Here is a 12799-nt window from a genome sequence, read left to right as displayed (position 1 = left end):
GTAGTATTCCATTGATGTGAGAGTTGGACTGTGAAGAAGGCTGAGTGCCGAAGAATTGATGCTTTTGAACTGTGGTGTTGGAGAAGACTCTTGAGAGTCCCTTGGACTACAAGGAGATCCAACGAGTCCATTCTAAAGGAGATCAGCCCTGGGTGTTCTTTGGAAGGAATGATGCTGAAGCTGAAACTCCAGTACTTTGGCCACCTCATGCGAAGAGTTGACTCATTGGAAAAAACTCTGATGCTGGGAGGGATTGCGGGCAGGAGGAGAAGGGGACGACAGAGGATGAGATGGCTGGATGGCATCACCGACTGGATGGATGTGAGTTTGAGTGAACTCTGGGAGTTGGTGATGGACAGGGAGGCCTGGCGTGCTGTGATTCACGGGGTCACAAAGAGTCGGACACGACTGAGCGACTGAACTGAACTGAACTGAGTATTCCATTGTGTTTATCTGTGTAGCATATCTTTATCCTTTCCTCTGGCAGTGGACGTTTAGGTTGGCTCCATGTCTGGGCTATTGTAGACAGTGCTGCAGTGAACATTGTGGTGCATGTGTGTTTTGGATTTTATGCCCAGAAACGGTATTGCAGGATCATATGGCAACTGTTTTTAGTTTCTGAGGAAACTCCGTAGTGTTTTCCATATTGGCCGCACCAATTTATATTGGTGCAATTTAATTCCCACCAACAGTGAGGGAGGGTTCCCTTTTCTCCACATGGTCACTCTTTTTTGGATCTATACTTCCATCCATCCTCCCACGGGACTTAATGCCTCCCAAGCATCATATTGTTTCCTCCAAAAACATTTCAGTATAAATCTCTAAAAGATAAGATCTCTCTCCTTGAAAGAAAAACTGCAATATTGGGACTTCCCTGGCAGTGCATTGAGGAAGACTCCATGCTTCCAATACAGGGGGTCGGGGTTCAATTGCTGGTCATGGAACTAGATCTAACATGCCACAACTAACACCCAATGCAGCGAAATAAAAATTTTTTAATTGTTTTTAAAGAAGAAACTGCAATAGTCTAGCACACTTAAGGAATTATTAACGTCTTTTGGGGAATTTCGTGGTGGTCCAGTGGTTAGGACTCAGTGCTTCCACTGCCGTGGGCCTGGGTTCAACCCCTGGTTGGGGAACTGAGATCCAAGTTGTGTGGCGTGTCCAAAAACAAACAAACAATAAAAAAATAAAATACAAGCAACCACTTTTGGGGACTTCCTGGAGGTCCAACAGTTAAGAATCTGTGCTTCCACTGCAAGGAGCATGGATTTGATCTCTGGCCCCTGGTCAGGGAACTGAGATCCCACGTGCCTCATGGCATGGCCAAAAAAAAATTAAAAATAAAAAAATGTCTTTTGAAATATATGGGATTACCTATTACTTATGGGCTTCCCTGGTGTCTCAGAGGTTAAAGCATCTGCCTCCAATGCGGGAGACCCGGGTTTGATCCCTGGGTCAGGAAGATCCCCTGGAGAAGGAAATGGTAACCCACTCCAGTATTCTTGCCTGGAGAATCCCATGGACGGAGAAGCCTGGTAAGCTACAGTTCACGGGGTTGCAAAGAGTCAGACACGACTGAGCGACTTCACCTTCACCTTCACCTATTATTTATATTTTCTAAATGGGCAGTTGCCTGCAAGCAGTAATGCTACCGGGTAGATGTTCAGCTCTGGCTGAAGCTTTATTAGGAACGTTCCCATGGTCTGCGATTAGGGAGGTTCTGGCTGGACAGTTCCAAGGACATTAGACAGGATGGATTCTTCCCCTCCACATGCCCCCGGCCCATCTTCCCCTAAGGCTGGAGCAATCCTCCTCCTCGCCCTCCGCCCCTTTGCAGACCTTCCATATCAGGGCTCTCCCTTCAGTCACCTGGCCTGTCCCACTCCTTGCTCCACCCAGGATTCTCTTTTCAAATCCCCCTTGGTGTGTTTCTCCTTCAAACAGGCCAATGTTTTGATCATTATTCTGTTGTAGAGATTAGAAATTTTAGCAGAATTTTTCCTAATGTTTTGATTATTTCATTTCTAGGCGTGGCTTCAGTAGAAGGAATTGCTTCTTTAGGGCAAAGATGTTTTGTGAATTTTGTAGTTGTTTTCTGCTCTTGACCCCCAGAGGCTGGGTTAGGTGGGGAGCTGAGAGGATTTTATCTGAAATCCTGTCTCCTCAGTTCAGGTCAGTTGTGTCTGATTCCTTGCAACCCCATGAATCGCAGCACGCCAGGCCTCGCTGTCCACCACCAACTCCCAGAGTTCACTCAAACTCATGTCCATCGAGTCGGTGATGCCATCCAGCCATCTCATTTTCTGTCATCCTCTGTAGTTAACTATTAGGTTGGTGCAAATGTAATTGCAGTTTCTGACCATTAATTTTCAGTCATCATAACTAAGCTCAAACACATCTTTATTAATCAGAATAGGAACCATTACAATCAACACAGTTTTGCCAACAAGAAATAAATTTGCTTATTCCTGTAGCTTAAAACTCCGTGCCTTAGGATTCAAGGAATTTTTGGAAAGCATTCTCTGCCTCCTGCTGATTGTGGAAACATTTTCCCTACAAAAGGTTGTTGAGATGCTTGAAGAAGTGATAGTTGATTGGCGAGAGTTCAGGTGAATATGGAGGATGAGGCAAAACTTCATAGCCCAATTCTTTCAGCTTCTGAAGCGTTGGCTGTGTGATGTGTGGTTGGGCATTGTCATGGAGAACAATTGGGCCTCTCCTGTTGACCAATGGCAACCCACTCCAGTATTCTTGCCTAAAGAATTCCGTGAGCAGAGGAGCCTGGTGGGTCCCAAGGGGTCCCAAAGAGTCAGACATGACTGAGTGACAAGCAGACATGTTGACAAATGCTGGTTGCAGACGTTGCAGTTTTGGGTGCATCTCATCGATTTGCTGAGCATGCTTCTCAGACGTAATGGTTGGGATTCAGAAAGCTGTAGTGGATCGGTCAGGCAGCAGACCACCAAACAGTGACCATGACCATGAACCTGGCTAGGTTCAAATCCCAGCTCTCTCACCTACTAGCTGTGTGACCTTGGGCAGGTCCCTTGGTCTCAGTTTTCTCAGCTGTGAAGTGGGGATATGGTCATACCTGCTTCAGAGGTTTCTAACCTGACCAGTAGTAAAAATTTCCATGAAGTTTGGCTGGATTATACTGATTGCAGCACTCATTTAGGGAGTCAAATAGTAATGCATTTGGCTTCCCCTGGAGCCTGTTTTCTCCTGTGCAAGGATCTCCAAGTTAGTGATGATGCTGGATCCTTAAACGTGATGGGAATTCTTCATGGAACTAAAGAATGTAAGACCTCCTGCCTGGATACCTAAGTAACAGCAGGTGTTCAACACCAGGTCCTTACTTAGCGCCTGGTTAGGGACTCTCCAAGGGACAAGTGGTGGGGACTAAGAACGACAGACTCTGGATCTTGGTGACCCTACCCGCTTTCTCTTCTGCGGATTCTGTTTGTTGATTAATTCACAATCTGAATACAGCCGGAAGGAGAGGGTGTCTGGAGAATACCGGAGGCGTGGATGGGAGAAGCTGGCTTGTCAGTTGGGGTCGAAGCAGTGGGGAAGAGGGGGCGGGACAATGAGAAGGGAGGGGCGGCGAGACCACGGAGTAAGAAAGAGCAAATGAGGGCCGGTGGGTGGTTCTGGGTTTTAAGAAGGGAGGGCAGGAGTATGAAAAAGGCCGAGAAGGCAATCAGGGCATGTGGAGCAAGGTGATGGCCTGCTGGGGAGGAGGAGCATGCCGAGATGCAGGGTGGGACTCAGTCAGGGCTCTGCGCGGCCCCGGAGCGGGCTGGCTGCCTGGGACTGTGGTGCAAGTAGGGGAGAATGGAGGGGATGGGAGGAGTCTGGGAACTTGAGGATAGGGCTGGGAGGCGGCTGATGGGGTTTAGGGGGTGGGGGGATGACAGGCGTGTGGCTGGCAGGGGCGTGACTGGTGGAGGCTGGAGGTCATGGACACTCTGACGTCTTGACACTGGATCTCCAGCAGCGGCAGCCTGGCCTGGCGAGGACGACCTGTGGGCCTCTGGGGGCCTGCCCACCAGGGTCCCCGCTCCGGACCGCGAACTCGAGGAGGTGCTGGACCAGAACCGACTGCCTAACGAGCTGCTCCAGGAGGTGCTGAGCTACCTGCCCCCAAGCACGCTGCTTGGGCAATCCCGCCAGGTGTGCCGGCGCTGGGTGGTGGACGGCTGGGACCTGTGGCGGAGCATCCTGCCCTGGAAACACCCCGACCTGTGGCCCGTCATCCGCACCTGCCTGCCCCCTGCTGACGACCCCGGGCCCTGCATCCTGGGCCGCTTCTGCGAGCGCAGACCCATAGGACGCAACCTCCTCGGGGGCTCTCAGAGCTCTCGCGGCCTAGGTGGGAGCCCAGGGAAGGGTCCTTGTGGGAGTGGGAGGGAGGGTGCGGTAGCCTTGTGTTTGGTGGGGGCGCGGCAGGGGACCATAGGGGAGACCCATGAGACTTTAGCTGAGCTCACAGGTGGACGACGAACCTGGGCACAAGTCTTTTTTACTTAACACGTGGCTTCCAAAAACATAGCTTAGTGATGCACTGCACGATGGAGGGAACCTATAGAGGCATTCCTGAAGTCTTTTCTCCGTTCTGCCACAGTCCTGGTGACAAGTAAATGTCCCTCCCTATTCCCCAACTACCAGGGCGGTAGTGAGAACTTGCCTCTTTTTGACTTTTCTCCTTCTTTCTTAGGTGGTTTCTAAAGAAGGAAGTATTGGACCTAGGGGAAGAGAGCCAGAACTCCCGGATAGTGGGAAGATTGAGATTTCTGTCTCTGCCTGGTGACCGTGATTATAAAAACAGCCTTTAGCTAAGTGCTGACCTTGACATGGGTGATGTCATTTAGGCCTCCTAACAATCCCTTGGGCTTCCCAGGTGGCTCAGTGGTAAAGAATCTGCCTGCAATGCAGGAGACCTGGGTTCGATCCCTGAGTCAGGAAGATCCCCTGGAGAAGGAAAAGTAAAGTGTTAGTTGCTCAGTTGTGTCCGATTCTATGTGACACCATGGACTGTAGCCCACAAAGACTGTACCCTGTCCATGGAATTCTCCAGGCAAGAATATGGTAGTGGGTTGCCATGCCCTTCTCCAGGGGATCTTCCTGCCCCAGGGATCGAACCTGGGTCTTCTGCATTGTCATGAGATTCTTTACCATCTGAACCACCTGGGAAGCCCATGTGGAGAAGGAATTGACACCGCAATCCGGTATTCTTTCCTGGGAAGTCCCATGGACAGAGGAGCCTGGCTGGCTACAGTCCATGGGGTTGCAAAAGAATCAGACACAACTTCAGTGACTAAAAAACAACCTCTTAAGATGAAGGAATAGTAATGACTTTACCACTCTCATAGCCTTAGTACTTAGCAGAGTTCAGTCTCTGAACCCTCCCTTAACCCCCAAAGGAAGCTGGATTGGAAAATGCCTGGTTGGATTCAACACAGATTCAACACATTCACTTAAGTCAAGAACAGAATGTTAAAAAAAAGAACAGAAAGTTGCCAGCAAATAGCACCCTCAGCACCCCTCATGCCCCATTCCCAACACTTCCAACCCAAAGGTAGCGCCATCCTGAATTCTGTTACCAGAGATCAATTTTACCCATTGTGATACTATATATATATACATATATATTAATATATATATGAATACATTATATATGGTGTCATATGTAGTATGTATCTGACTTCTTTCAATAACATATTTGTAAATTCATTCATAATTGTCTATAACTACAATTAATTTACTTTCATGACTGTATAATATCTTATTGAATATACTATAATGTATCCATTTACCACTGATGGACATTAGACGTTGTTTACTTTGAATGTTGCTGGGTATCTCTTCATCTGTTTATTTAGATTCTCCTGGATGCTTTTAAAACACTAAGAAAATTATACCTTAAATCATTACCACTGTTCAGTTCAGTTCAGTCACTCAGTCATGTCCAACTCTTTGCAACCCCATGAACCGCAGCACACCAGGCCTCCCTGTCCTTCACCAACTCCCGGAGTTTACCCAAACCCATGTCCATTGAGTCAGTGATGCCATCCAACTATCTCATCCTCTGTTGTCCCCTTCTCCTCCCACCTTCAATCTTTCTGAGCATCAGGGTCTTTTCAAATGAGTCAGCTCTTCACATCAAGTGGCCAAAGAATTGGAGTTTCAGCTTCAACATAGTCCTTCCGATGAACACCCAGGACTGATCTCCTTTAGGATGGACTGGTTGGATCTCCTTGCAGTCCAAGGGACTCTCAAGAGTCTTATCCAACATCACAGTTCAAAAGCATCAATTCTTTGGAGCTCAGCTTTATAGTTCAACTCTCACATCCATACATGACCACTGGAAAAACCATAGCCTTGACTAGACGGACCTTTGTTGACAAAGTAATGTCTCTGCTTTTTAATATACTGTTTAGGACTCAGATGGTAAAGCGTCTGCCTACAATGTGGGAGACCCAGGTTCGATCCCTGGGTTGGGAAGATCCTCTGGAGAAGGAAATGGAAACCTGCTTCAGTACTCTTGCCTGGAAAATCCCATGGACTGAGGAGACTGGTAGGCTACAATCCATGGGGTCGCAAAGAGTCGGACATGACTGAGCGACTTCACTTTTCACTTAGGTTGGTCATAACTTTCCTTCCAAGGAGTAAGCGTCTTTTAATTTCCTGGCTGCAATCACCATCTGCAGTGATTTTGGAGCCCCCCAAAATAAAGTCTGACACTGTTTCCCCATCTATTTCCCGTGAAGTGATGGGACCAGATGCCATGATCTTAGTTTTCTGAATGTTGAGCTTTAAGCCAACATTTTCACTCTCCTCTTTCATTTTCATCAAGAGACTCTTTAGTTCTTCACTTTCTGCCATAAGGGTGGTGCCATCTGCATATCTGAGGTTACTGATATTTCTCCCGGCGATCTTGATTCTAGCTTGTGCTTCATCCAGCCCAGCATTTCTCATGATGTACTCTGCATGTAAGTTAAATAAGCTGGGTGATAATATATAGCCTTGATGTACTCCTTTTCCAATTGGAACCAGTCTGTTGTTCCATGTCCAGTTCTGTTGCTTCCTGACCTGCATACAGGTTTCTCAGGAGGCAGGTCAGGTGGTCTGGTATTCCCATCTCTTGAAGAATGTTCCACAGTTTATTATGATTGACACAGTTAAAGGCTTTGGCATAGTCAATAAAGCAGAAATAGATGTTTTTCTGGAACTCTCTTGCTTTTTCCATGATCGAGTGAATGTTGGCAATTTGATCTCTGGTTCCTCTGCCTTTTCTAAAACCAGCTTGAACATCTGGAAGTTCAAGGTTCACGTATTGCTGAAGCCTGGCTTGGAGAATTTTGAGCATTACTTTACTAGCATGTGAGATGAGTGCAATTGTGCGGTAGTTTGAGCATTTTTGGCATTGCCTTTCTTTGGGATTGGAATGAAAACTGACCTTTTCCAGTCCTGTGGCCACTGCTGAGTTTTCCAAATTTGCTGACATATTGAGTGCAGCACTTTCACAGCATCATCTTTTAGGATTTGAAATAGCTCAACATCTTTGCCACCAATGAGACCTAGAAGAAATAATGTGGGAGGAGGTACCTTGAAGAGCATGGCTCTAGGTCATTACTTCTTTTTTAAAATTTTTATTTATTTTTAATTGAAGGATAATTGCTTTACAATGTTGTGTTGCGTTTCTCCATATATAAATCAGCTACAAATATACATATGTCCCCTCCTTCCTGAACCTCCCTCCCATCTCCCACCCCAAGGTTCATTCTAAAATGAACATACATGCAGGCCAGCTGGGGACTGGGTTTAGTGCAGATGGATTCATTGCAGAGGCAGAGGGATCAAGCTTCCAAAGGACATGGATGGTGCTAGTCCTGGGGATCACGGCACCATTTTGGATTTGTAGACATAGGAAGGCCTCTCTGGTGGAGGAGGCAGACGCCCAAAGAGATGGGATGGCAAGTCTAGCCTTTAAGGTCTTCCTTCTCCCACAGGTGGTTCTAAGGAAGAAGCAATAAGCATGTATATCAGCTAACTGTCCAAATTGTAGATGTCAACAAGACTATCCTGGATCAGTTCTCTAAGAGTAGCTTTCACATCGGGCGGTGCAGAAGGAGAGAGCCCTTGAAGGTCAGTCTGTGTGGGGAAAAGGGTGAAGGGAAAGGTTGGTGGAGCCTATGTTAATCCACTACTGTATAACATACAAACAGCCCAAAGCATTAGTGGCTTAATATCAACAGCACTCATTTTATCTCCTTTCATGGTTTCCTGTTAGGAGCTACTAGGAGCTTCTGACTCCAGTCTCTTATGAAGTTCCATTTCAGATACTGGCTGGAGCTAAAGGGCAGGGTGGGCTGTGAGTGTGTACACAGCAGCTGGTGGCTGGCCAGGCAGCTCTTGGTTTAGTCTCAGAGCTTGGCCATGGGATCCCCCTGGGTGGTCTAATTTAGGCTTCCTCACAGCATGGTGGCTTCAAGGCAGGCAGCTGCTTCCTGGTGGCTCAGGGCTCCATGAGGCTGCTGGAGAAACCAGCAGAAGCTGCATTGCCTCTGTGATCCTGCTGTGAAAGTCACTCAGCATCACTCCCACCACACTCTTGGTTACAATGAAACCTGCCCAGATTCAAGGTGGGTGGGAATTAGACTCCACCCCTGGGTGAGGAGTGGCATGATTCTAGAAGGATGTGTGGAAGTGGAGACATTGTTGCAGCCATCTAGGGAAAATACCACCTGCCAGAGGGCCCCCAACTCAGCCTTTGAGGGCACAATGGAGCTTATCTCTTTTTTTCCCTGAAGGTCAACCATGTGTTCTCCAGCCTTGAGAAGGGTGTTCGCTTTGTGTCTGTGGAACAGTGGATCTTAGTCATGGATCTCAACAATGAGCCAAGTGGAGTCGAACTTACCAACACCAGTTTGCTCAACTCCAGTTTGATTGTGCAGGTCGCCTATCCTAGTCAAGAGCTATCCTTGGAGAACAACCACCCCACGGATGTCAGGAACTTTGCGTGAGGGCACACCGTTTCTCTAATTAAGGACTTGTAGTTCCTGGCCATCCTGGGATCTCTTGGGTCCAGTTGAGGGTCCTACTAGAAGAAAATTCCTGCTACTTCTATAAGGCAGGCCCTGTTCTTCTGATTGGAAACCCATGGGTGAGCACAGGGAAAGGCTGGGTCATGAAAGGGCTCCTCACCAGGGGCCCTCTGGTTCAGCCCCCCTGCCCTCTGCCCTGGTCTCCTCCCAGGCCTGCTGTAGAGGCTCACTGGTCCCGTGCAGGAAGCCCCCTCCTCATGTCTGAACTGGAAGCTCATTCCTATGACCGAGAAAATTCCAGCCCCCGTAGGGGATGAATTTCATTTTGTGAGGTTTTAAGACCAGGACCAAGACTCACAGCTGAGAGTGAACCAACTCAAAAAATGTTTGGAGACAGAGGGTTCTGCCCACCCTGTGAACAATGATGTGGTCCCCTGAGCCCAACCCTATCCTGGATCGTGTGGTGTATAAAATAGTTACATTTTGAAATTCTTTTAAATATGGAGAGAATAAATCAGGAATATCTCTGCCAATCATAGATTATAAATGTAGTATTATTTTGCCAAAAGCGTCTCAGCTCTTTTTAAATAGAAATTCAATGTTACAACCTTGGTGACTACTGGGTTCAGAGTAAGGAGCTGTTTCAGTTGAAAAATTGTACAGAAGGAAACACCAAGAGAAGGTGTTCTCCAGTGAAGAGAATGGAAGAGTCAGAACCCTATTTCCCAAGCCCTAAGCAAATCATGGGATCAAAAGTTAATCAATCAGGGTTAAAAGCCTTGGGCAGGTGGTGGATGTGGGCACAGTTTCACAGTGACACCACATTTGTGACATTCTGGCCACGAGGGTGAGAGAGAACTGTGCAACGGCAGGATCCGGCTGTCCCCACCCCAGTCGAGGGGTCATGGCTGCCCCCTCCCTGCTGCAGGATCCCTAAGGAGCTCCAGGTCTCTGGATGGAAAGCAGATGAAGCCGCTGCTGCCTTTGATGTGTCCACCCTGAAGTGTCCCCCCACCTGCAGTAGAAGATGGGACACACCCCAAGGGGAGGGTGTTTTGTCAGTTTCATCCAAAGGGGAGTATGACAGGTTGAAACAGACCTGAGAGTTGTGGGGACCTAAGAGTAGTGACCACATGTAGTGTGTGGTTCTGGAGTAGATACTGGTTTGGACAATTAAGCTCTGAAAGATATTTTTGGGTCAACTGAAGGAATTTAGATAGGAGGAATGAGATAGGAATTTATAGATTTATAGGAAGGGAAAGATGGAGACCATTGCCTGGGGAAAAAGCAAGCACAGATTTTTATATATATATATATACTCCTTAAAGAGTCCCAGGTGGCACTAGTGGTAAAGAATCCACCTACCAATGCAGGAGACCCAGGTTCCATCCCTGGGTTGGGAAGAGCCCCTAAAGGAGGGCATGGCAACCTATGCCAGTATTAAATTTGGACTCGACTGAAGCGACATAGTGTAGCATAGCGTATATACTCTTATATGTTATGTAGAACATATGTGCATATAGGCTGCTGCGGCTGCTAAGTCACTTCAGTCGTGTCCGACTCTGTGCGACCCCATAGACGGCAGCCCATCAGGCTCCCCGTCCCTGGGATTCTCCAGGCAAGAACACTGGAGTGGGCTGCCGTTTCCGTCTCCAATGCATGAAAGTGAAAAGTGAAAGTGAAGCTGCTCAGTCATGTCCGACCCTTAGCAACCCCATGGACTGCAGCCTACCAGGCTCCTCCGTCCATGGGATTTTCCAGGCAAGAGTACTGGAGTGGGGTGCCATTGCCTTCTCCATGTGCATATATGGGCATATCCATATGTGCTAAAATAAATTAATGTATATTTACATAGCCTTGTGTTTGTATTCTAGACTATCTTCTGGATATGTGTATATAGAATAAGAATATGAACTAAAGTGTTACAGGGTTTACTGCAGTGGTGAACAGTGAATAGAGGTGAGTTTTGTACTTACTGATTTTGCCTATCTGAATTTCTTACTTTCTACCTGTGTGTCTAGAAATATAATGTTATAGACAAATGTAAGTGAGCGAGTGAGTGAAACCGCTCAGTCGTGTCTGACTCTTTGCGACCCCATGGACTGCACCTACCATGTAAAGCATCCCCCAAATGCAATTTCTCTTCCTTTACAGAAATACCTATGCTTATTTACTTATTTATTGTTTTTTAAATTTGCCTGAGCTGCACCATTTGCCTGGATCTTAGTTCCTTGACCAGATAGTGAACCTATGCCCTCAGAAGTGAAAGTGCAGAATCTTAACCACTGGACTGCAAGGGCATTCCCCAGATATAACCACATTTAGAAGACATCTTTTTTTTTTCTAAGTAAGTTAATTTTTTTTAAGATTAGTTTATTTTTGGTTGCACTGGGTCTTCCTAGTTGCATTCAGGCTTTCTCTAATTGGAACGATCTGAGTCTACCCTTCGTTGCAGTGTGTGGGCTTCTCCCTGAGGTGGCTTCTCTTGTTGAGGACCACAGGCTCTAGGTGAGCAGGCTTCAGTAGTTGGGGCACAGGGGCTTAGTTTCTCCGTGTCATGTGAAATCTTCCCAGACCAGGGATCGAACCCATGCGTTGATAGGCGGATTCTTATCCACTGTACCACCAGGGAAGTCCTAGAAGACATCTTTGCTGACTAGATTTTTTGCTTTGTTATAGAGAATTCTCGGAGAAGGCAATAGCACCCCACTCCAGTGCTCTTGCGTGGAAAATTCCATGGACCGAGGAGCCTGGTAGGCTGCAGTCCATGGGGTCGCTAGAGTCGGACACGACTGAGCAACTTCACTTTCACTTTTCACTTTCATGCATTGGAGAAGGAAATGGCAACCCACTCCAGTGTTCTTGCTTGGAGAATCCCAGGGACAGGGGAGCCTGGTGGGCTGCCGTCTGTGGGGTCGCACAGAATCGGACACAACTGAAGCGACTTAGCAGCAGCAACAGCATAGAGAATTCTAAATTATAAGCAAATGTAGAGAGAAGAGTATTATAACTTCCACATATCTATTAGCCAGAAACATATATTGACTTATGGCCAGTCTTCAATCCACAGCACTATCAGTTCTCTCCTCTTATATATATATTTAATATATATTTTTATTTTGACAGAATCTCAAACTTAAAGAGATATTGTAATTATGGCACATAAACATTTTTTCCCTGTGAAACATTTAGTAAATTTCCAACTTGATGCACCACCAACCTCACTACAAAATCTTTTTGTGTGTATTTTCTGCAAATCCGGACATTCTTCTACATAACTACAATACAACCATTGGAATAATGAAGCTCGTGTTGAATAAATAACAGAAAGGCTTAACATAGCTTTTCTCTCTTCTTGGAAATACCTGTTTGCAAGGTGAGCCCTGGCTGGCAGCTGGAAACTTGAATTTTGGAAGTGTCCCCACTGTTTCTTAACTGATAAGAAGGCTCATTATACTTAGACTGTGCAACCAAGATGGTTTCTGCTTGACCCCCGCTTTCATTTGGGGAATCCATAATTCTGTTACATGCCAGAAAGAGGGTCCTCCATGTCCAGGTCCCAGTGACACTCCAAGGTGCTGGGTCTCTCATGAGCTTCCCAGGACATCGCTCATGTGTGACTGCCTTTTTGTTGCTGTGGGAAAATTTCACTCTGCATGACCCCCGCGAGGGAAGGGGGAGGACAGAGAGAAGAGGCACATGGATTCTCCCAGTCTCTGCTTTAGTGTTTTCCCCTGAGGATCCGGCTG

At 47.0% G+C, this 12799-nt stretch overlaps 1 protein-coding gene across 3 annotated transcripts; it reads left to right on the top strand.

The window, feature by feature from the left end:
* The first annotated feature begins 2396 nt into the window (after positions 1 to 2396).
* On the top strand, positions 2397 to 9583 carry LOC133230567 (F-box only protein 27-like). 3 transcript variants are annotated; one of them, XM_061388221.1, is made up of 5 exons: positions 2397 to 3301; positions 3998 to 4375; positions 4721 to 6580; positions 8016 to 8151; positions 8817 to 9583. In XM_061388221.1, the coding sequence occupies exons 1-3, from the start codon at positions 3085 to 3087 to the stop codon at positions 4729 to 4731; spliced, it is 606 nt and encodes a 201-aa protein (XP_061244205.1). In that variant the 5' UTR covers positions 2397 to 3084; the 3' UTR covers positions 4732 to 6580; positions 8016 to 8151; positions 8817 to 9583. The 3 variants fall into 3 exon arrangements, with proteins under 3 accessions (XP_061244205.1, XP_061244203.1, XP_061244204.1); XM_061388219.1 differs by lacking the exon at positions 4721 to 6580; XM_061388220.1 differs by having other exon boundaries at positions 4721 to 8151.
* The last annotated feature ends 3216 nt before the right edge of the window (positions 9584 to 12799 follow it).

The sequence above is a fragment of the Bos javanicus genome, chromosome 18, assembly GCF_032452875.1.
Source record: "Bos javanicus breed banteng chromosome 18, ARS-OSU_banteng_1.0, whole genome shotgun sequence".
Lineage (NCBI taxonomy): Eukaryota > Metazoa > Chordata > Mammalia > Artiodactyla > Bovidae > Bos > Bos javanicus.
The sequence above is the reverse complement of the archived record's forward strand: the minus strand, read 5'-3'. Positions and strand labels throughout refer to the sequence as shown.